General features: G+C 46.3%; 1 protein-coding gene across 3 annotated transcripts in view; it reads left to right on the top strand.

Moving 5' to 3' along the window:
• Window positions 1-1,059: 1,059 nt before the first annotated feature.
• The window catches only part of uggt2 (UDP-glucose glycoprotein glucosyltransferase 2), a 28,862-nt gene continuing 7,057 nt past the window's right edge, over window positions 1,060-22,864 (top strand). For 2 of the 3 annotated variants that reach the window (XM_076040136.1, XM_076040135.1), the window contains exons 1-33: window positions 1,060-1,166; window positions 1,609-1,754; window positions 2,159-2,241; window positions 2,441-2,571; window positions 3,039-3,151; window positions 3,295-3,472; window positions 4,169-4,265; window positions 4,348-4,420; window positions 4,814-4,914; window positions 5,204-5,303; window positions 5,642-5,702; window positions 5,904-5,995; window positions 6,179-6,329; window positions 7,178-7,297; window positions 7,509-7,594; window positions 7,715-7,850; window positions 8,067-8,198; window positions 8,316-8,480; window positions 8,707-8,830; window positions 8,923-9,021; window positions 9,619-9,713; window positions 9,951-10,157; window positions 12,698-12,829; window positions 14,020-14,150; window positions 14,382-14,477; window positions 14,737-14,839; window positions 15,650-15,729; window positions 16,864-17,053; window positions 17,148-17,306; window positions 17,416-17,501; window positions 19,623-19,707; window positions 19,810-19,892; window positions 20,059-20,139. In XM_076040136.1, coding sequence (XP_075896251.1) covers window positions 1,140-1,166; window positions 1,609-1,754; window positions 2,159-2,241; window positions 2,441-2,571; window positions 3,039-3,151; window positions 3,295-3,472; window positions 4,169-4,265; window positions 4,348-4,420; window positions 4,814-4,914; window positions 5,204-5,303; window positions 5,642-5,702; window positions 5,904-5,995; window positions 6,179-6,329; window positions 7,178-7,297; window positions 7,509-7,594; window positions 7,715-7,850; window positions 8,067-8,198; window positions 8,316-8,480; window positions 8,707-8,830; window positions 8,923-9,021; window positions 9,619-9,713; window positions 9,951-10,157; window positions 12,698-12,829; window positions 14,020-14,150; window positions 14,382-14,477; window positions 14,737-14,839; window positions 15,650-15,729; window positions 16,864-17,053; window positions 17,148-17,306; window positions 17,416-17,501; window positions 19,623-19,707; window positions 19,810-19,892; window positions 20,059-20,139 — 3,743 coding nt within the window. In that variant the 5' untranslated portion in view covers window positions 1,060-1,139. The remainder of the gene's footprint in view (window positions 1,167-1,608; window positions 1,755-2,158; window positions 2,242-2,440; window positions 2,572-3,038; window positions 3,152-3,294; window positions 3,473-4,168; window positions 4,266-4,347; window positions 4,421-4,813; window positions 4,915-5,203; window positions 5,304-5,641; window positions 5,703-5,903; window positions 5,996-6,178; window positions 6,330-7,177; window positions 7,298-7,508; window positions 7,595-7,714; window positions 7,851-8,066; window positions 8,199-8,315; window positions 8,481-8,706; window positions 8,831-8,922; window positions 9,022-9,618; window positions 9,714-9,950; window positions 10,158-12,697; window positions 12,830-14,019; window positions 14,151-14,381; window positions 14,478-14,736; window positions 14,840-15,649; window positions 15,730-16,863; window positions 17,054-17,147; window positions 17,307-17,415; window positions 17,502-19,622; window positions 19,708-19,809; window positions 19,893-20,058; window positions 20,140-22,864) is intronic. The other variant, XM_076040137.1, reaches the window with a different exon arrangement.

Below are 22,864 nucleotides of genomic sequence, written 5' to 3' on the forward strand. Positions count from 1 at the left end.
AAGTTGTGGGAGGTTTTTTATTTTATTTTATTTACCCTTCCTTTCTCTCCCCTTCTTCTTCCTCCACTCCCTTTATCTTCTCAGTCTAAACTGAAGGATGGAAATATGTGCGCGCAGCTCGGACCGATGTGCAGGATCCCCCGGCTGCATCCTACAGCAGCATCCGCGGCGGTGTGAGTGACTCTGCTGAAGCAGGGCTTTTCTCTTTTTTTCAGAGGACGCTGCTGCCTCTGCTGCATACGAGACGACTGTGCGCTGCGCTCACATCCTGGCGCAACTGGATGGAGAGCTCAACATCCCGTTACAGTCCATCCCATAATCTCGTCGAACCAAAGCCAGAGGCGCGCACAAGCCGCTGGGCTGAGGCACTACGGAAATGGAAGCACGTTTAAATACCAAATCGGCTGGAACCGAATTTTGTCTTTTCTTTTTCAATCATTTTTCAAGAGTGCGTCCGGTACTGGATTTAAAGTTGCCGTTGTATACAGTTATTCAGATCAACACCCTTAGGTTCCTACTTATTATGATTCTCAATGAAATGCTTATACAATATATAGGTTAAAGAGGCTAATTAAATAAAGATAACATCTTTGGTGTTGTTGTTTTGTTTATTCATCGAATAAAATTTATACCATTTTTTTTTATCTCGCACTAAATTCACAGTTTTGTGCTATTGCAACAATCGGTTATTTTCACGGAAAGGGATCAGAAGGAGTTTTCTTTTCTGGACTCTTTATTGAGATTCAATTGTTGTAGTTGTGCAGTCGTAAACTTGCTCACGCACTAGCACAGGGGATGATTAGTAATCTATGGTAAACATGGAAACGCGCCGCAGCTGGTGTATGATTCTGAGTGCAGTTTTTTTTTTTTAGTTGGCTAATATTTTGCCGGAGTAAAATTCAAACTGTTAACAGTTTCTAAAATAAACACATGCTCAGAATCGTCATACTTATCAATACGGGTGTTTTGGAAAAACATGACTACGTGCCGTAAATGTTTTTTGTTTTTTTTTGGTGAACGGCTGTGTCAGGCATATTCGATGGTCCGCGTCAGTCACCACAATTTACGGCACACCCGGCAACTCGTTAGCTGTTGGAGTAACGGGCTGCTAGCTGCTCCAAAATACCCACTTGCTTTGCATGGAACTGGTCAGCATCACTAACGGGGTGAGGGAAATATTAGCGACAACAGAGTGACACTCACTGTGCATTCCCAATTCACACTATTATTTGTCTCATCCGTTTCTTGAATGTTGACGATAGTTTACTGCTCGAACGATGGTTGGATCTTTACTTTTATGCTACAGCTAGTGGTTATTTAATGTAGTCTTTCCCCTGGTGTGTTGAATGTTTACTATACAACGCTAAATGGCAAAAAGGCAAACGCGATGGTTTTTCTTTTTGTTAACACATTCCACTCATGACGGCATAGGTTAAAAAAACAAACAAACAAAAAAAAAAACACACACACAGAATTTTTAAAAGCTATTTTAATCCGCACACTCCAAGCGCTTTTGATAATAAGGCAAGAGGCACGCTCGCTACGTGGCACGTCCAGGAAGGCAACCGCGTTTGACTGCGTTGGTGTACTTGCTCCCTGCTCCTCCAGGTTCATGTGAAGATAACGATGAGGACCATTATTGTTCTCTCGCTGCTCATGCTGCTGAGCATGCACCGTGCCATGTCAGCACCCAAAGGCGTCACTGCCAGTCTAAAAGCGAAATGGAACATGACGCCTTTCCTTCTGGAGACGAGGTATTCCTGACCACACGCATGCATGTCAGCATCAGCAAGTGTCACAAACTGACCCTTGATGTCAAAGGGCATGATCGAAATAATAATAATAATAATAATAATAATAATAATAATAATTTTTACTCTTAAGTGCAGAAGTTAAAGTAGATTTAACTGGATATTTAATGAGAATGGAGACATTTTTTCTAGTGAGATCAGCATGTAATTAATATGTTGATGATTTCCATGCCTTCCTACGTGTTGTTTTAAAATGAGAGGTTTTTGTTTCTGCGTGCACCTTGGTTTGTTTGAGAGGAGGCAGGCCCTCACTTCCAGCCTCTGCTATTGTGCCATCGGCTCTTGGCTCAGCAACTTGCCCCTGGTTGGACACTGATGAGTGTCTAAATTGCTTCTCTTTTGCACAGTGAGTTTATCGGAGAAGATGGCAATGAGAAATTCTGGCAGTTTGTTGACACTGTGAAGGAGTTAACGGTGTACAAGCATGGAGGTATGTTATTTTGTTTCCTTTTCTGCAGATTAATGTGGTATTTGTTGCCATCATTCCAAGGTTTTTAAGCTAAAAGCTACCTTGTACATTATTACAACAACTTGAGTTAAATTTGTGTTATAATTGCATGCATGTTAGTTACTGCTGCCAACCAAATGAAAGATATTCTAATCCAGCCCTATGTGTGTGTTTCTTGCAGAGTCTGTCCGTTCTTACTACAATTTGATCCTAAAGAAGGCTGGCCAGTTCCTCACAGATCTTCAGCTTAATCTCCTCAAGTTTGCTCTGTCTCTCCGGTCGTACTCACCAGCTGTTCATGCATCCCAGCAGGTATGTGCTATGTATGAGAATAATATGAGCCATATTGTTAAACTGTAAAACTTTTCAGAAAACGGGGGTTTTGATGAGAATAAAATTGACCACCCACACAATTGGTTATAGAATAGGATAGAATAAAATAGAATAGAACACCTTTATTAATCCCACATTGGGCCAATTTACATAATTACAGAAACATAGAAATAGTGCAAAGAGAATGAAAAATTATATAAATTATAAAGACATTCATTTTTAAACAGTTTTAAGAGCATAACGTGTTTTCTCCAGACAGGATCAGTAGATTCAGGTTAACCTGAGTGCGATTGCAATGCTTTCTTTTTTTGTGAAACACATTGTGCTGCATACCGTAAACAACAGCAATGATCTCTGGGGAATACCGCGAGCAAACAGCTTACGTAACTGGTTTATCTGTAATTATACTGTGGTCTGTAATGTTGAAGCCACTGTGTTTTTACCAGATTGCAAACGACGAACCCCCGCCCGAGTCTTGCCCCGCGTTCATCTCTATTCATGGTCAGCACAGCTGCAGCACCAAAGAAATCAAGAAGCTCCTGAAGGCAGCTGCAGGCAGGTAACACAAAGCGGCAATGGCTGTCTTTCTGTGTGTGAATTTTCATTACAAATAGCTGCTTTGACTATTACAGGCTGAGTTCTGCATACTTACATACTTAGAAATTTCAGATTTTTATTTCAAGCATCTTTTTTTGTCCGCAGGCCAAAACCTTATCTGTTCAAAAGTGATCACACATATCCAGGGGCCAATAAAACGGATGTACCAGTGGTGATCCTCTATGCGGAGATTGGAACCAAAAGGTTCACCACGTTTCATAAATCGCTCTCGGCAAAGGCGCAGGATGGTACACTTACTTATGTCCTGCGGCATTACGTAGCGGTAGGTCTCAAACCTTAAACATACTATTGATGTGAAGTGGCTCCTAGTCATGTTTTTTTTCATCTACTTCTGAGTGAAGTTGTTGTAGATGAATGAATGCATTTATCTGTTTTACATTTTATGTGATAGAACTGATGAATCCTACAAATGCAATCTTTCCAGCTTCTACTTCCTCCTCATGCAAAGTGTTGCTTGTGCAGCTTTGACCTGCCTTTTGGAAAAAAAAAAAAAATCAACTGGTTCTATTAAAATTGTTCCTGATCTGTGGAAAAATGGACACACCAGTGATGAGGTGAAAGAGACATTTCTGTCAAAGAAAAGCAGCGTGTGGGAGGGATAAATCTGTAAAATACTGCGATAGCGCTTTGATTCTGGGTGATATCACTGTCAAGGTCGCCTGTGACAAACAGCACCACAGAATCTGCTGCTGCGTGTTTCTTGCTTCTGCGGGGTAATGTCGTTCCATAGTGGAGGAGTTTGTCCATCTGTGTAGCATTTTAAACATTTCCTCCATTTAATACTTGAAGCATTTCAGGCTTTGTCTTTGTAAATGCAATACAATTCAAAGTAGAATGCCTCTGAATTTGTCACGTTATTATTATCTTTTGCCATTATATTTTTAATTTTTTTTTACTATGTAGCAACAACATTTTGCATTTCTTTATTTTAAAACTGCCATCCTGCTGCTGACTGCAGGACCCAAAGCCTCAGAAAATGCTTTTATCCGGCTACGGTGTTGAATTGGCTATCAAGAGCACAGAGTACAAAGCTGTGGATGACACAAAAGTAAAAGGTCAGTTTGTCACATGGCAATTTTTGTTGTTGTTGTTTTTGCAACTACCAAAGTCAATAAAACACATCTCTGACTTTTCTAGACTCAAAGACGGATATAAATGCTGACGAAGATGAAGACGATGAAGTCCAAGGTTTCTTTTTTGGAACATTAAAGTAAGAAGCTTAACACTAACATCTTAATCCCATTTCCCTCTTTTGAGATTTGAGGATTGATGTCTACATTTTCTGGTTCTGTCTGTTCCGCAAGATTTAAGCTGGGTCGGCTGACAGGCCCTGAAAATGGGAGAGAATTCAAACTTTAAGATGGTTTTTGGTCGATGTCGGCTGTGTAAAACACCTTCCCTCAATACTTTCCTTGTCATACTTTCATCTTACATCATGTAAGGAGCCCCAGAGAGTATTTGTTAAAGGGGAGACAAACTTTGGAACTAGACTGGCAGGGGTGTCGACGTGCCAATCAGATTTGCTGCCTTAGACAGGCTGCATCTGTGCATCGCTGCCCCATCTGCTCGGCAAAGTTTTTTTTCCCATTAAACTTCTTTCCAGGAAATCCCATCCTGAATACAAGGAGCAGCTCAGTGAGCTACGCAGACACCTCCTGGAGAGCGGCGGTGAAATGGCTCCTCTCAAAGTGTGGGAAATGCAAGGTATACATATTTTAATTCCAACTGTTAAAATCCTTGAAAAGCTGATTTGTAAATTTCATTGTTTCACTCTTTTCAACTGTTTTAGCATGAAACATGTTTTTGATGAAGATGTCTGTTTTGTTTTTTTTTTGTTTTTTTACCCCTATCAATTGAATGTTCTGAAAATGCTTGCAAACAACTGTTCTCCACCCACCGCTATGATTTCAGGCCTAGATTTGATTTGTCTTAACACGTCATCAATTTTGTTGACAAATGAAAAAATGTCGATGTTACTCTTTAATCCCCACAGATCTCAGTTTCCAGGCAGCGAACAGAATCTTGTCTGCTCCAAAGTTTGATTCTTTGAAGCTGATGCGAGACCTCAGCCAGAACTTTCCCATCAAAGCCAGGTAATGTATTCACCTGAGTTTCTCTTCCCTGCTCTTTGTGCTTTTCAAAATCTTTTTCTTTTGTCACCTTTGTTGTTTCGCATCGTGTAAATCAAGGCACAGTAAATGGCATCACGTAAGGGACACAAAGTACTGCTTGCTTTTTGTAAGACCTTGTTATATTTGTGCATCATGTAGCATAAGCGAGTCAGCCAGTGTTGTAACACTGTAATAACACTGAAACTTGCTACTCAGAGCTGGTTGTTTGACGAAGAAATTGATGGAAACTGTACTGTCATCAGGATTCTATAGGTCAGTGAGTGCATTTTTTATTTTTATTTTTTTTTTGGTTCCCACAGATCACTGACAAGAGTCGCTGTAAAGCCAGAGATGAGAAAAGAAATTGAGGAGAACCAAAAGGTGAGTTAAAAACACAACTTCCTCCTGGAAAATGGCCTTTGTTCTGCAAGTGAATGAGTGAGTGAAAAGCTGTCTCGATTTGAATGATATTCCGCACTAATACATTCATACATTTGACATCAATTCAATTGGGGGGAAAGTAAAAAGAAACTTTGGATTTCCAAGTACACTTTCAATTCCACCCTGATCTCATTCTTTCAGCACCTCAGCGAGAGCGTGGGTGTTCACCCAGGAGACGGGGAGCTCTTCATCAACGGCCTGCACATCGATCTGGACCTTCACAATCCTTTCAGGTGGGACTCCTGCTCCTTGGGGGGGGGGGGGGGGGGGGGCAGCAGGTTGTTCGCTCTCTCCCCGGGAAGCCTCGGATCAATGGATTGGCTCTGTTGTGACGAGATAGTCGGGTATTGCAACACAACACGACTTCGACACAGAACACACACACGTATATATACCTGCCGTCTTGTGTTTTGCAGCATTTTGGACATCCTCCGACGAGAGGCCAAGATCCTGGAGGGGCTTCATAACCTCGGCCTTAAAGGGGAGCACCAGGGCAAGCTGCTGCGCTTACCTGTGAACGCCGCGGATGACAGCTACGCCTTAGACATCAGACATCCAGCCATAATGGTGAGCAGCGTCAGAGCGCTTTATTATTTTTTTTGCAGTGCGTAAACGCCGCAGTTGTTCGCCTCTCCTTTGTGTTCTCACGCTGGGGTGTAAATTACCGGATCAATCATCCAGCTTTCGCGAACAAGTCTTGAGCCTGCCAGAAACTCCAGTTATTCATGGAGGTATCCGCCGGGGGAAGCTATCAAATTAAAATCTAGCAAGCTTTCGCTTCGGCCCCTGCAGCTATTCTAATATTGCAGTTATTGAAAGGCGGAAAATGGGAGGATATGGAGACTCTGAGGCCTCACCTTCCTCACGCCACCAAGAGCTACTTAATGTTTTTTCTCTCTTTTTTTTTTATGGATGACACGCACGCACGCACGCACACACACACACATGCAGCGAGAGCGTGAGCGTGAGCGTGTGAGAGATAATGACAGCTTGCCTGTTGCACTGTTGGGAGGGCTTGTGCTCTTTCTCTCCAGCAGTAAAGACCACAGTCGGCGCTGGGCTTGCCAGCAACACTATTTCATTTTGCCGCAGCACCGCTCCCCATCGTCCGTCATAAAGAGCAATACACACAAGCAGGCGGCTTTGACGGCGGGCAGGACGGAATAAGAGGTTGTGGCAGACGTTTCTGGCGGGTGTCACAGACGTGCTATTACAAAGATGACTGAGATCCAAAAGCATCACTTGCAGATACAGCATGCAGAGTTTTTTCCCTTTATGGCCAAATATCAGATATCAGACATCATTTATAGACTTCATTAAAAATGTATAACACCCGATCCTGAATGTTGGTTGCACTTGGACTAATGAATCCATACATGTCACCTCTTCACCCACTGTTTGTTTGGAACCTGCAGTGGCTGAACGACATAGAGAACGATCCAGCCTACCGTAGCTGGCCATCAGGCGTGCAGGAGCTTCTCAGAGCAACATTTCCCGGAGTCATCCGGCAAATCAGGAGGAATTTCTTCAACCTGGTGAGTCCCCCTGGACACCAGGATTATGATCAATGAAACAAGTACACCGGTCATTATTTTGTTTAATTTCACTCAGTGGAGTGGGAATCTTCTCCCAAACTCCAACACAGAGTACATGTTGCCTTTTATTATTAAAACTACCAGGCCTTGAATACAAATATCAAGATTTCTTCAACGCAAATACGCAACACCATATTTTTTGGTTTGCCAGGTGTTGTTCCTCGATCCCGTTCAAGAGGAGACTGTGGAGTTGGTCAAACTGGCGGAGCTCTTCTACAAGCACAAGATCCCTCTGAGGTAGGTGCCGCTCCGGCGCCCTGCGGGTCCACTCCTGGCATTTGTGATCTTTGTTAGGTCTGCGAGTCTCATTTTACCTGCAAAATTGAATATGCCTGTTTGTCCTGTTCCCTCCCCCAGAATTGGATTTGTGTTTGTTGTCAACACCGAGGATGAGATTGATGGCTCCTCAGATGCCGGCGTCGCTTTTTACCGACTGCTGAATTACATTGCAGAGGAGTACGACTTATCCCAGGCTCTGATGTCCACGCTCTCCGTAAGTGTGTCACATACATAAATCTCTGTTGGTTTAAGCCAGCGCTTCTGAGGGAATAACTAAAGCGCGGCTCTTTTGTAGCTCAGCACTGAGTCGCTCCATTGTGCCTGCTTTTTCCTTTGCTGACATTATTGGACTCGAGTCTGGTGTCAGCGTTTCACTAACACAGAGGGGAATAATTGCTACAATCTGATCCGAGTTGTCACTTTCTCGCAGATATACAGCAAAATAGATGCAGGGGAGACGCTGACTGTTGATGCGGTCATTGATTACCTGAAGAGAAAATTCCCAAGAGCCGGCGCCGAGCGGATCCTCGGAGTTGAATCGGAGTATGATGAGAAACGACAGGTAAGGAAATGAACCCTCACTGGTTTGTTTCCTCACACTTTTACTGCTGTACGATGAATGCGGCGGCGGCGGCGGCGTTATTGTTGCTGCTTTTTTTTCTTTTGTTATATTCTGCAGAACGGCGCCCTCTTCTACAAAAAGAGCGGCCTGGGCGCTCTACCTCTGGCTCTTTTTAATGGAATCCCTCTGAACCCCGATGAGATGGACCCGGATGAGCTTGAAGCCGTCATCTTGCAGCGCATAATGGACACCACCACTGCCTTCCAGAGAGCTGTGTTTATGGTAGACGCGTGAAAATAAACATCACCTTCCATCTTCAGCCAAGTGCAGGAACTCTTTCAGTTTTCGTGCGAGCGGAACTTTTAGACGCGACCAATAGATGCTGCATTTGGTGGCAGTTCAGTTTCTCCAGCGTGTGTTGTTTTCTCCCCCAGTCAAGTGTTTGATTGTATTCCAGTAGGAAATGGTTTTGTCGGCTACATGTGTTCTGTTGATCACCCAACTGCAGGGCCAACTGACAGAGGGCCTGGATGTGGTTGACTATCTGATGGAACAGCCCAACGTGGTTTCCAGGATGAATCCGCTCGTCCTCAGCACCGAGCGCCAATACCTGGACTTCACATCCAACCCAGGTGACCAGCGGCGCTGTGTGTTTTTTTTTTTTTTTACCCTCGCTCCCACCTTTGTTTGTTTTTCTGTTGTTTTACTTGCATCTTCCCTGCAGTTGTCAGCGAATGGGAGGATGCCACGATGTTCTCCTATGTGGACGTAAAGGACAAAATAGCCATAACGGCCAAGAGGATGAAGTACTTCACACACAAAGGTAAGAGATCACACATGATACATTTTGAATAATGTATGTGCATTCACGCTTAATCTTTCGAATACTTTGCTCCATTTCTTTTGGCATCTTCACGTAGAGAACATAATATTGATCAGCAGCGCCTCAGTGAATTGGCTACTGGCCCCCAGTGTGGTGGCTGCTGGGGCCGTGCTGTCTGGCTGCAGGCCAGTGGCGCTGATGATCGTCACAGATGTGTGTCGCCGAGGGCTCGTTGGCACCACACGACTGCCTGCTCTATATCCCAAGGGGATATAGACACAATTAATAATAACTACGACTTTTTGTTGCAATTTTTTCATCTCTGCGTTAAGTTCTTGCTTAGATGTCTGAGTCATACGAACTTTCGCGTCTCTCACACAAAACTGGGAAATTGCCCAAACCTCCTTTTTCTTTTTCCCTTTTAAGCCGGAGAAGCTTTGCACAAATGTCACATGTTGTTGTTAAGATGGAGAAACTGTTCAGGACCACACACCATAAATGTCAGGGTGCAGCAGAGACAACAAGGCGACTCATGTTTAAAAGATGACACGTCAACCAGGCTGCCCGAGTGTATTTTGCCTTGTGTTTCTGTCTCAGATGAAGATGGGATAAGTGCTGTGACCACGTGGATAGTTGGAGATTTTGAAAAGGAATCTGGGAGGAAACTTTTGCTGAATGCTTTAAACCATCTGGTGAGTGAACTTTTCGTTGCTTCATTTTCTACTTCCTGTGATGCTGTCACACGCTGGGTGTCATGTCTTTATATTTAGTGGTGGAACATCCTCCCATTGATGCAACCCTTCAATATGAAGTGGTAGTGAAGTGAAGGTTGAATGCATTTGGCAAACCAATGATATAAATTCTCAGGGATAATATGGGACCTTAGTGTGACATTTGCTGTGTTTGCACGTTTGCGGGCGTCCATGCAGAAAGCCAGCCCTGGAGTGCGTGTGGGGGTGATCGACAACCCGTCCGGGAAGCCCAGCGAAGACAACACTGTGGTGTTCCGGGCCATCTGGGCCTCCCTCCTGACCCAGAAGAACAAGGCCGCAACAGAGTTTGTGCAAAAGATCCTGAAGGAGGAAACCATCATGCTGCTCCAACAGAGAACCAAGATGAAAGACTTTCTAATTCAGGTATATAAACTTAAATTTAACCTTTTGAAGTGTGTCATTTTCTTATTTTCCACATTATATTCATGCTTTTAAAATGAGCATGTCAGCATATTTAAATTTATCTTACATTGGTTTTTAATTTGTTTGTTTTCATTTTCTGGTTCCACTTTTTTGTTTTTTCCAGGTAATTCAGAGTTAAGTCGGTATTATTTGTTGTAAAACACCAACCAAACATTTCCGTTGTACTGAACAGATTTTGTTTAACAACCGGTCACACTATTGGTTTGGGTGCCTAATTAGGGCTGAGAACTATCGTCCAAAAAAACTGCGATTGGAAAGACTGAGGACGTATTTTTACACTTAATTATATTTTTTTCCAATGACTAGACAATCTAGAAATTATTAGTTGAACCCCTTTAACATTTTAAATTCCATTAGTACATAATAACGCCCCAAAACTTTGTTAGACTGCATCAAATCACCTACTCCGCCTTTTCTCTTCCTGCTTGTACGAGCTAATTAGCCGACAACAGAACCAAGATGGCACGGTCACGTCTGACGGGCCTTGAGCCAGCGTGATCTGCCTGCGGGCTGATGGGACGGAACGCGTTACACGTTCCTCATTACAAGTAACATATGTGAGAGTTGAATCCCTCCTCCTCGCCGCCGCCACGCGGGCAGTAAACATAGATATTCTGGAGTGCCGGCGGGCCGAGCTAATTGGGAAATTAAAATTTATGAGCCTCTTATCGCTCGATCGCCCGGCACGCTGACGCTCAATGTACTGTTGCCGAAGCGTGTTCGGAAGTTCACAAGGAGGCGCGGTGGCAGCGAGTTGTTTCCGATGGAAAGATCGATGGGGAATTTGTGGTATGTAGTTTGTAGTCCAGGATTTTTTCCGTCATTTTAGCCTCAGTTTGTTTCTAGAAAGATGCTTGAAGAAAAAAAACAGTGACGGGAGTGAGAAGTCAACTATCTGAGACGCGACTTTACGCCTCATTACTACCACTGGCGTAAATCCTTCTCGGTCACAGTCTTTTTACCACAGCATTGTGAAAGCTCCAGTAAAGCAGCCGCAGTCTGTAGGCTGAATTAAAATACATTTTATCTTCATTCATGCCGCCCAGCAAGGTTGGAGGAAGTGAATAAAAGGATTCACTGCCAAATATGTTAGTGAGGAGCTGGTGAAGAAAAGCAGGTTGCAGAGACCCCCCCCCCATCCTCCCAACACACACACACACACACACACACACACCTCTCTGCCATGTTGACTTGTGGGCCCAGTCTGGGGGGAAAAATTGTGATTGATGAGCTCGTCCTCTCATCCCTCTCTCCAAACATCAGCGAGTCGAGCGCCTCTCCAGCGCCACATGATGCTCTGCAGCCCCCGTGGATCCCGAGGCGGGAGCGGCCTACTCACTGTCAGTTCCGCTTGATCCGTCACAGGGGCAGCGCAGGGGCCGGGGCTCCGCGCGCTGAATCTTTAACTGACAAGGAGGGGAAAAAAACAAAACAAAAAAAACAAACAGATGCCAGTGAACACCTCGCCTTCAAGAACCCGAACGCATCGACGGCCTTCCTTCGCCCGTCCGCAGTCCGTTTGGAGCGCCGAGCTCGGTGGAGCCTGACTGTCGCAGTCAGCAGCTCCTCTCTCGTCCGTCTCTGCCCACACGGCGTCGTCATAGTGGTTATTACAAGGTAGAATACGAACTCTCTCATCGGAAAATCCTCTCACAGGAGACGGAGCGCTCCCGTCTCGCCCCCCCCCCCCCCCACCTCCAGGAATAAGTCACTGACTGGGAGCAGCCGTAACAAACTGGCCTTCAATTGCCGAGAGCCTTAAACAATGGGATGGGGGGTGGGTTGGGGTGGTGCGCTGGAAATAGCAACAGAGAGATAGGTAGGAGGCGGCGCTGCGATTTGAGACTGGGAGTCGGGGGGGTACAAGTTTATTATTGGCTGCCAGACGGACTTGCTGACTGGCTTGTGCTGACATTATTGGTATTTCGCCCTGTTCTCCGGGGGAGGGATGTGGGAGGAACTAATAACCTGACGCAAACTCTCATGCAGCAGCAGCAGCAGCAGAAACGGCACCTCGCTCCCGCACCCTCATTTGTTCCGGGCCACAGAAAAAAAAGAAGAAGAAATGACCGAGTCTTAATTAAGAGTTTGTTATATTAATTACAAATTGATTAATATAATTTTCACGCACGCGCCTTTTTTCCAGCCCTCGTCTGCGTCGGAGAGCCGTCAGTGATTTTTGGCCGGTACAATGCATCAGCCCAGTTGTCAATAACCCCTCAGCCTCACATACATCACCCCTCACGCCCAGGCATTACTCTGTTTTCTTTTTCCTCCTCCACCCTCCTTGTTCTGCCTTTGCAGCCCTTTCAAAAAGGAAAAGAAAAAGGCCTGTCGAGGCAGAATGATCCTCGAGCTCGTCTATTGGATCCTGCGCCGCGTTGCGCATTCTTCAAACGCGTCGCCGCCCGACGCCACAATCAATTTCCCCCCACTCTCCCCGCACCTACCCTGAGAGAGCTTTGTTTATTCCACTGCAGGGCATGGACGACGACGCCTTTGAGAAAAAGTACAACACGCTGGAAGTGGATTTTATCCGCAGTCAGCAGCTGTTTTGCCGAGACGTCCTCAAACTAAGTCCCGGGCAGCGGGCGGTGATCAGCAACGGCAGGGTGAGCGCACGTCTTCACTCCTCTGCCAAAGCACCAGTCCCTGCATGCAAGAGCACTGGTGGCAAAGTATTGACACTCTGTACTTAAGTAGAAGTACCCATACTGTGTAAAAACAAGAAAAAAAATACTCTTGTCAAGGTAAAAGTACTGATTCAACTCCTTTACTCAAGTAAAAGTAAGAACGTAGGCTCTGTAATGTACACGTTGAAGATTTATTTTTGCCATAAATGAAACGATCGTTGATCATTTTGCAAAAATGGAAAAGCTTTGCTTCTCTCAAAGCTCAATGCAATATTTTCCTTTTCAGCTGCATCACAACCAAGGTATAATCAGTGATCGTTATGACCAGTGAGCCATTATTGGATGTTAACTCTTTTAATAACAATGACCAATGACATTTTTAATTTTTCTCTGAACTGAAAATGTACAGAACAGAGCTGAGGTACTTAAATAACACCACTCTAAAATATGATTAACTTGAAGCAACAACAACTATGATCATAAGTGAATTACTTTGAACAGAATTTGTATCTTTTAAGCACTTTTAAACACAAAAGTAACAGCATGTTTTTCCAATGTAAGGAGTAGAAAATACAGACATTTGTGTACGCTTGCAGGGAGTAAAACGTCATCAGAAAAATGAAGTACAGATACCTGAAAAATCTACTTGCAAGTGCAGCAACAAAGTATTTGTACTCTGTTTCTTCCCACCTCTGTGCAAGACGAAGCAGGAAGTGGCAGAGTGCTGGTTAAATTGTTTTTCTATTGTCGGCCTGAATCCCCTGAGCTTTCTGCACTTTGGCACATTTTCCCCTGTGTGCCTCCCCTTGTATATATACTGTGAAATCAGCGTGTCTGTCTCTCAAAGGTCACAGGTGGCGCAAAACTGTACCGCGCGTGTCAGTGCGAGCCTTTGTATTTGCTGACAGCGTGCGCGTGTGAGCGCGTGCGCCCGCTCTCCCGGAGCCGATGACTGATGCCTCGGCTGCGCTCCAGCTGACAGGCCCGAGGATGAAGAGGACGGCCTCTCAGATGGCGCCATCAGTTATTTTCATTTTGCCATCCCTCCCGCAGCAGTGACACGACTTCCGCAGCGAAAAGCTGAGCGATGTGGTTTTAAGTGGTCCGAGCGCACCGCTCGGTGGGCGGAGACTTCTTCCTCCTGACCGACTCCTGTCCCCCTGCGTCAGATCCTGGCGCCGCTCCAGGAGGGGGAGGAGTTCGGCATGGAGGATTTCCACCTGCTGGAGAAGATCACGCTGGGCGGCAGCGCGGAGAAAGTCCGCGCCAGAGTCAAGCAGATGGGCATCAAGCAAAAGAAGTACGTCTGCCTGATGATCCACGCATCCTCCCACCGTGAAGCTGCTTAGTTACATTAATAAACAAACAAATAATATTTTGTTTTTATAATTGCCTTTTCAAAACTGTGAAAAAGTGCTGTGATGCAAAGTTTGTACAGTAATGCCGACAAGGCCTCGCTGGGCGCACTTTGACTGGCTCTCTGGGCGTCCTCACTGTGCATTAATACACCATTATTATTTCCCACCTCCAGCGCCAGTGATTTAGTCATGAAAGTCGACGCCCTTTTATCCGCCGCACCCAAAGGGGAGGTCAGGAGGGACGTCCACTTCATGAAAGATGAGCACAGGTGAGCGTTTGCCGTGAATGATAATAATAATGGTGAACGTGCTTCTGCATCTTTAGCAGCTCCGTGGTTGAATCCACCTCTTGGTGTTCTGTCCTCCTCCTTCTCCTCCTACTTCTCCTTCTCCACCTCCACTTCTTTCCCCTCCTCCACCTCTTTCTACTCCACATCCACTCGTTTCCCCTCATCCTCCTTCTCCTTCTCCTTCTATGCCTCCACTTCTTTCCCCTCTTTCCCCTTCACCTTGTCCCCCCCCCCTCAGTGTGCTCCATCTCGCTGCCCGCGAGAACGAGGTCGCCTACGATGTCGTGGCTGTCATCGACCCTCTGACCAGGGAGGCGCAGAAGATTTCCTCCCTACTGACTGTAAGCCTGTAAACCGTTCTTATTGATTCCTCATCAAGGGGATTTGTGTGGAAAGGGGAGAAAACACTGGCAAGGTGCAAAACATCTGCTCTGTTTACCCTTGTACAGCCACAGGTGTTTAATGGTTTTGTAGTGGATTTTTTTAAATTTTTTTTATCAAATATTCTTTCAGTTTGACGAGTCGGACTAACGTATTTGCATTGCACTGTGTGCGTTTTTACATACTTCCACATTCTGCAGTTTCTCTGAAAAGGCAGGACTTAAAAAACTAAAATAAAACAAGAGTGAGGAGAGGGCAGAATGCTCCTTCTTACTCTCAGAGCAGGTGATTTTATTTCAAACGCCTCCCCTGCTGGCCTCAGTTTCTCTGAATCCTGCTGCAGCTTGCTGACGGCTGCCTGTGCTATAGGATTTTGCCGTGGGTGAGTATTGAAAATATGAGTCAGTGTAGCCGTTGGCCAGGCAGACGCCTCCTTCAATGTGTATTGTTTTGCCGTGTACGTTTTTTCCCTGGGGAGCTCTGCAGTATTCAGTCGAACACTTCCACTGTGAACGTCACGGCTGGGCTTCAGCCAGACCTGCCTAATGAGCCTGTTTTTTTTTCCCCCAACTCTGTAAAAGATGTAAATGATCGTCCCTGATATCCTCTCGATGTGACGCCGGTGTTTGTTTTGCGGCCTGCGGAGCAGATCAGACTCCGATCGACCCAGTTTGTTTCAGCACCTGGAGTCCTGCGCCTCCCTGCCGGCTTGCGGGGCTCCGCATTGTTTCTCATTACTAACCGGCTCTCAACTCCTGTGACTCCTGCAGGTGCTCAGTCAAGTGGTCAATATGAGACTGCAGGTTTTTATGAACTGCAGGGCCAAGCTGTCCGAGATGCCCCTCAAGAGGTAAGCCGGTGCTCCAAGAGTAATTAAAATCTCCTGTTTGGCTTGTTTGTGTATCCTCAGCTGCTGCAGAGCCGCCATCGCTGCTGCCGCCGCCACACTCCTCACCCCTGTAAGATTATACTGCACAGATGCAATCTGCTTAATAACACCGGCCTTATTGCTTTGGGCCTCCCGCTGCATCTCGGGGTAAATTGCTTGCAGCTCGTGCTGTTTTGGCTCCAGCCATGTAGTAAAAACAACAATAAAAAAAATAAAATAAAAAAAAGAAGCAAAAGATAAAACAAGGAATAAGAGGTCGAAGTCGAACCACCGTCAGATTGTTTGTTTTTTTTATAAATTTTGGATCACTTTTTTTGTGGTTATTTTTTTGGTAAATTGGCTCTACAGTGGTTTGCGGCATGTGCTTCAGAAGTGAAAAACAGCCCAAATCAATTTTTTTTTCAATAGGAAATGATTTTCAGTGGGAGGTACGTCTCACTTTGATGGATATTTAAACTACACTTCTTCTTCTTTTTCTTTTTAAATTTGCTGTTGAAAGACTTTGCCAACAAGAGCGTTGCCACTGACTTTGAAAACCCTGGGCGAGTGGCAGAGGGGTTTTGCGGGGTCAACTCTCGATTATTATTCCGATAACTTCAGCCTTCAGTATCGATTCAGATCTTCGGAAAATATCGAAAGTGCGATTATTTATTTTTCATCTATTCCTTTTATTTCAACCCGCTCAGACTGGACTGGCCTCCTTTGTACCTCTTTTTTACTGAGCGAAAGCAATTAACATGCAGGCCACCCTTGGGGCCTGCCGTCTGCAGCGGCTGCTCGCAGGAAGAGGAGGAAGAGCAGGGAGAGGAGGAGGAGGAGGAGGAGGAGGAGGAGGAGGAGGAGGAGGAGGAGGGGGTGACTGTGGTGCAGGGGAAGTTCAACCTGTACTCTTGTTATCAGGCTGAGCCCGAACGCTGAAACCTAAATGTTTTACAGAGTTTGTATCCGCTGCTCTTGCAACCCGCTCACCTGCTTCCCGTTCTAGAAAGAGAAGCGTTTCCACCTATCAGTGATCCGGGGCTGCAGGACACGCCCACCCTGTCCAACCTTTTCAACTCCCTTCTTCTTCTACTTCCTCCGTACGTGTCTCTGCAGCTTTTACCGCTACGTCCTGGAACCCGACATGTCCTTCATGGCCAATGACACGGTGTCGGCGGGTCCCACCGCCCGCTTCCTGGAGCTCCCCGAGTCGCCCCTCCTCACCCTCAACATGATCACACCGGAGAGCTGGATGGTGCAGGCTGTCAGCAGCCCCTACGACCTGGACAACATCCACCTGCAGGAGGTGCTGCAGCTCTTTGCCCAACAAGGCCGATGGCCTCATCGCGTTTAGCCCCAAACTGATACTTGACTTTTTTTTTGTGATGTCACTCCGACAGGTGAGCGGGGCGGTGACCGCTGAGTACGAGCTGGAGCACCTCCTGCTGGAGGGCCACTGCTTCGACCTGTCGACCGGGCAGCCCCCCCGCGGGCTGCAGTTCACCCTGGGCATGAGCCAGGACCCGCTCATGCACGACACCATCGTCATGGCGAACCTGGTCAGTTCAGGTCAAGTCAAATCTGCAGCAAGAATGGCAGCAGGGTTTTGTTTTTCCCTACTTGGTGTTTGGATTCTTGGGTTAATATCACATGTTTTTACCACGGCAGGGGTATTTCCAGCTGAAAGCCAACCCCGGCGCCTGGATCCTCAGGTTGCGTAAAGGAAGATCGGAGGACATCTACCAGATTATCTCGTGAGTGTTAATATGAACGTTGGAGACGCAGGAGGTGTACCTCCTTTTTTCACCGCTCTATTCTCATACGTACCTGCAACGCAGCTATTTCCAGCGATCACTATGGAAACATGGACAGCTGCTGAGACTGTAGCAGCTCAGGATTTTGTTTTTTTAAGCCGGGGCAGCGCCGCTCTCCCAGGTTGCCGGGGGAAGGCGCGTTGACGTGTTTGACGAAAAAGAAATATTGCTCGATTTCACTGCATTTTTATACCCAACACACCTTCCGCACTCTGCAGCTTCTCTTCCCTTCATTCATGGAACAACAGTTGTGTTTGTAGAACGGACTAATGCATGATTATCTGTGAAATGCCAACTTGCATGTGATGTGATGTGATGAGCGCGCACGTCCGGGTGCACTGCGTCCCGTCCCTCCAGTCTCGGGCGCCGTCCTCTCCGGCTCACCTCCGCACAAGATTTAGGACGCGTGCGGCCCTCACTTCCCGCCCCAAATCACATCAGACAAGCAAGATTTATTCCCCCAATCCTGCGGGTGAAGCTAAGAGGTGATGTCATTTTTCACCTTGGCAGTGTCATTATTCTTGCGGTTAGCGGCGCCCTGCCCCGGTTAGGTGGCCGATCAGAGCCTGGTGGGAGTGTCCCCGCTCGCCCGCTTCCTACAGCGCCCCCCCTCACTCTTGCGCCCTTGCGCCGGCTCCGCGCCTCGGCCCCCTGACAGCGATGAATGAGACGGGCCGACTCGCCTCTCCTCTGCGAGCGGGGCCGCGGCGCGGATTGATCTCTGGTGCTTTCGAAAACCCCTCCCGGGCTGAAGTTGCAGCGTCTGTGACGGCGGCAGGGACAACATTTGTGGACGGGGGGCCGCGGTGGGACGTTCTTCTGGGCCTAATGACGAGGACATGGAGGTGGAAGAGGGGGGAGGGGCATTAATCACGCTGATGGTGTTAATTTCTCCGCCTCGAGTGCGCAGTGGGCTTGTAATGGCTCGCTGTGCGTCACCATCAGGTCACCGCCTGTCAGCCCCGCCCTCTTCTGGGCAAATCGCTTCTAAAACAATTACAATGGAGATGGGGGCCGGTCAGTAGTACGCAGACTTACATCTGCCAGTGTATCCAGAGCTGCTAGGACGAGGCGGCGCTGAAATAACGCTGAGGCGATCCCTAATGGTGATGGGGGCTAATGATTTTGGTGGGAGCGCGACCCTGGCAGCTGGCCCAGCCTCTGATTCACTGTCCGTCCATTAGAGGCTGCCTCCGTCTCTGTCCCGGAGCCTCCACTGTAAATCCCCCCCCCCCGCAACACTAAGCGAGGCCGACTCACTCAGACTGACGGCTTGAGTAGCTCCGTAAACACTGGTGTGTGACTGTTTGTGCCTCAGTAATTAACGCACAGACTGCGGCGGCCAGACTTGTGTTCACTGCATGCTGCGCTGTTGCGTTCAAAGACGTTTGCTTTGGTTCACAAGCATTGCAAAGACATTGTTAAGATACTCTTTGCAACGTGAGGTGTGAGAGAGATGCTAGCAGAGACTATTTGAAAAGGAAACTTATGAATAGATGCACTAAAAATTGAAACGGATTAAGTTTAAAACTGCATTTGGTTAGACTGTGTTTTATTTTAATTTTTTTTTCCTGTGAAAAAAATGGAACAATGCAACAGCAAAAAAATCAGTGAAGGCCTGGAGGCGATTGATTTGTTTGCTTGACGGCCAAGTTGAAATGATTCATGTTCAGAAGAAGCAGTGATTCTTTTAGACATCACAGTACATACAGTACATCATATAGAATGAGCTCAGCACTCAATTAGTCAAGCCATTACAAAAATGATGTAGTGATGGACACACTGCAAGGAACAAGATAATAAATGGCGTCTTACAGGGACTTTAATGTTATAAATAAATACTCTTTAATTTATAGGATGTATTTATTTTTACAACTTTTCATGATTTCAATTAATTTATTTAATTAAAGCATTAATAGCAAAGCAGTTCATTATCCGGAAAACTGCAAAGTTCCAGAGAAAACGTCTTGTTTAGCCCTCTGTTTATAGCTTACCTGCAAAAGCACACAGATCCCTCCCCCCCCAAAAAAAATCAACATTCTTGAAATTAATTTTTTCCAGGCACGATGGAACGGATTCTCCTGCCGATGCTGGCAACGTGGTCGTTGCGCTCAACAGCTTCCACAGTAAAATCATCAAAGTCAGGGTGAGTTTCCTACACCTGTGTTACTCCGTGCTCCTGTCTTAACGATAAGCAAAAAAAAAAATAAAATACTCACCGTTGGTCTCGTGTCCTTTCTCGATTTAGGTGCAGAAAAAAGCAGACAAGATGAACGAGGACCTTCTCAGTGAGAACAAGGAGAGCAAAGGCTTGTGGGACTCCATAGCCAGGTGCGGCATCTGTCCTGCTTTAATTCTAGCGCACCACTCTATCTCTTGATTCCTGTGAGGGTTTTTTTTAACGCCCGTCCAAGTAACTGGCAGCAGCTGTGGGGTCGTCGGTCGGGAGGGTTTCTGCTGTGTCTTTCTGATTGTCGATGATGTATTGCGCTTCCAGGAGATCTCATTCCTCCCCTCGACCCAGACTGCAATATTACGCTGTGAGATCTAGTCTTGCGAAAAATATGTGCTTCTGTAGGTATGTGTGTGTTTGTGTGTGCGCGTGCGTGTGTTTGTGTGTGGATCTGCGTGCGCCTTTACCTCCCCAGCACCTTCTCTAATGGCTCGACCCCTGTCTTCTCACTTAATGCTTGCTGTGTGCAGTGTTTGGAGCACTTTTGAGAAAAGGTAGGGAGCGTTGCCGCTACTCACTCACTCACTCACAGCCGAGAGCCTCTTTGTCATAACTCATTAGCATGTGCGTCTTCCTCGAACGCTCCGCCGCCCAGCAAAGCTTCCTGCTGAATGAGAATGACTCACCATCTCATGCATCAAGATATTGAATATTGTGAATCGAAGCATCGCCTCAACCTCATGACATTACCTTTTCTTTTTGTCTAAGCCTGTTTATTTCTTTCAATTTACATGACATTATGTTTTCTCTCATATGACAATTATGTCTGATTTTTTTTTTTTTTTTTTTTTTCCAGTCGCGCATTTCCTTCACCACATGCTGATGCGTGCAAAATTGCCCAAGCAAACATATTTTGCTTCTCGCACTCACATTCAACCACGCGTGCGCTATGTGAATTAAACTATTATTGACCTGAAGAGAACACCAATTAGAGAGAGCCATGCTGGAGTGGCCCCTCTGCTCATTTGGCCGAGCCCTGGAGGGCAATGACCGACGAGGAGCGACCGCCCCGTGTTTGCCGAAGTGCACTTTTCTTCTCCAACTTGTTTTGCTGGCCTCGGACGTTCGCCGGCAACGCCGCCGGTTGGGCTGCTGGAAACCGTTGAATTGCCCATTTGCTCGTCGCCACGCGCGCCGGCCTCGCAGCGTCGGAGCAGCTTCTCCAGCAATCTGGTGGAGGCTTCCCGCAAGCCACTTTATTTTAATTCCGTACGTAATGTCAAAGCATGTCGTGCCGTGGGAGATTCCGCCGCCGTGCACTTTGCGATTCTTAGCGCCGAGCCGATCGGCGAGCGCAGAAGGATGCTTGTGGCGGGGCACTTAGTGTGGAAGTGGAGCGTCCCCCAGACAAGCTTGAAGGGATTATAGACACGCCCGAGCTCTGCTGCGTGCTGGTAGGTGGTGCACGGTGTCTTCGGGGAGGGCACCGTTTTTGCCCTGCGTGCCTCAATAGCACCGGGTTGAAAAGCTTAACTCAGATGTGGGAATAGATTTTCACAAGGTACGTTTTTACACATTGTAGATTAACATTGGTTGAACTCAACTATCTATAACTATAGTCTATATTCATCACTGTATATTTCTTAATGTGCCCTGCAGGGACTACAGGTGGAAATGGGCTGCTTAGCTCTAACCTTGTACAGTACATCTCCCTCTATTTTATAGGGTGAATATTTATAGTACCTTGCACCGGTATTTAAAAATAAAGTCACTCCCTCGCAAAGAGCATGCTAAACACACAGCTCTGGGAATCTTCCCTTTGTGATTTCACAAATAGCACCAGTCCCGAATTGTTCATCCCAGTCTCTGAGACCACCTACAAGCACCTTTTATGAAGGAGGCTGCAAACAGAGGGCTAAGTGTTTTAGTTAATGGAACTAGGCTGCTTCACTGAAGCCTGGGATGGAAAAAAATAATAGTCTCAGATGGATGTAACAAGGGACCTTTAAGCCTCTAAACATTTGCCTCCATGCAGTGACCAGTGGCACAGTAGCTTTTTACATAATTGCGTTGTTTTTGTGAAGCCGAGATTGACGTTGAAATTGGACCCATTATCAGCCGTGCTCAAAAATAATCAAACCCTAATGTCGAGCCAGTCAAGTGTCCGAAAAGAGCTGGCAGCTCAGTTTTAATGGAAAGACGACGGGGCCGGGGTTCGTGTGAGTTCCGGTAGCGTGTAAAGCCGCTGCCAGCAGTCTTGTATTCTTTCTCGTCTCGTTTCCTGGGAGGATTTATGAACTACACGGCCACCAGCAAGAATTTGATATGGTAAAACATTAATGTTTAAATATGAATGGGGCCTAAAACCTTTTAGGCACCATAGGTAATACAGCGGAGAGTATTCTTTCCTTTTTTTCATCTCAGGGATTATAAATAACACCTGTGGTACAATGTGTGATGACGGCAACTGTGGGAAGCTGATGACGATGACCAAAAAAAAAAAAAAAAAGACTTGGTCTGAAAGAAAGACGTCTCATTCCTTGTTTGTTGTGTCGGAGAGATTTGTTGGGCTGAAGGCCGCTCATTGATCCGACACGCCTGAGGTCCGGAGAGCTGGATCGATCAGCATCGCTAAGTCCGAGCGACAGGGCCGCTACAAAGGCGCTCATCTCTAAAGGGAACTTTGCCACTTCAGGGCAATGGAGAGCCGAGCCAAGATAGATCCACTTCATTATTGTGCTGGTGTGGCTTGCCTTGAACTGGAAAAAGTGGACCTGTCTGAGTCCATCCTGCTAAGGTTAATAACCAGGATTTCTTTTTTTTCTTTTTCTTTTTACAATAAAATAATGAAGTGGTTTGGCAATTTTTCTTTTCCCCACCAACCTTCAGTGTCAGACAGCAGTGTGAACAGCGTCTCAACTGATCACTGGTCGGACGCAGGAACTGGAACCACATTTGCGCTGAACCTTAGCAGGGGAGCTAACGAGGTTTCTGTTCCAGCCGCTCTGACAGAAACTTTGATTACTGTGTGAGAGCGAGAGAGAGAAAAAAAAATAATAATAATCCTTTGCCTCGGTTCACCTCAGACAACCACCAGCGCTTTTCCATCCATCAACATTCAGAAGGTGCT

Source organism: Nelusetta ayraudi, unplaced genomic scaffold (genome assembly GCF_046127955.1).
Source record: "Nelusetta ayraudi isolate G7.1 ecotype Tasmania unplaced genomic scaffold, CSIRO-AGI_Nayr_v1 ptg000060l, whole genome shotgun sequence".
NCBI lineage: Eukaryota > Metazoa > Chordata > Actinopteri > Tetraodontiformes > Monacanthidae > Nelusetta > Nelusetta ayraudi.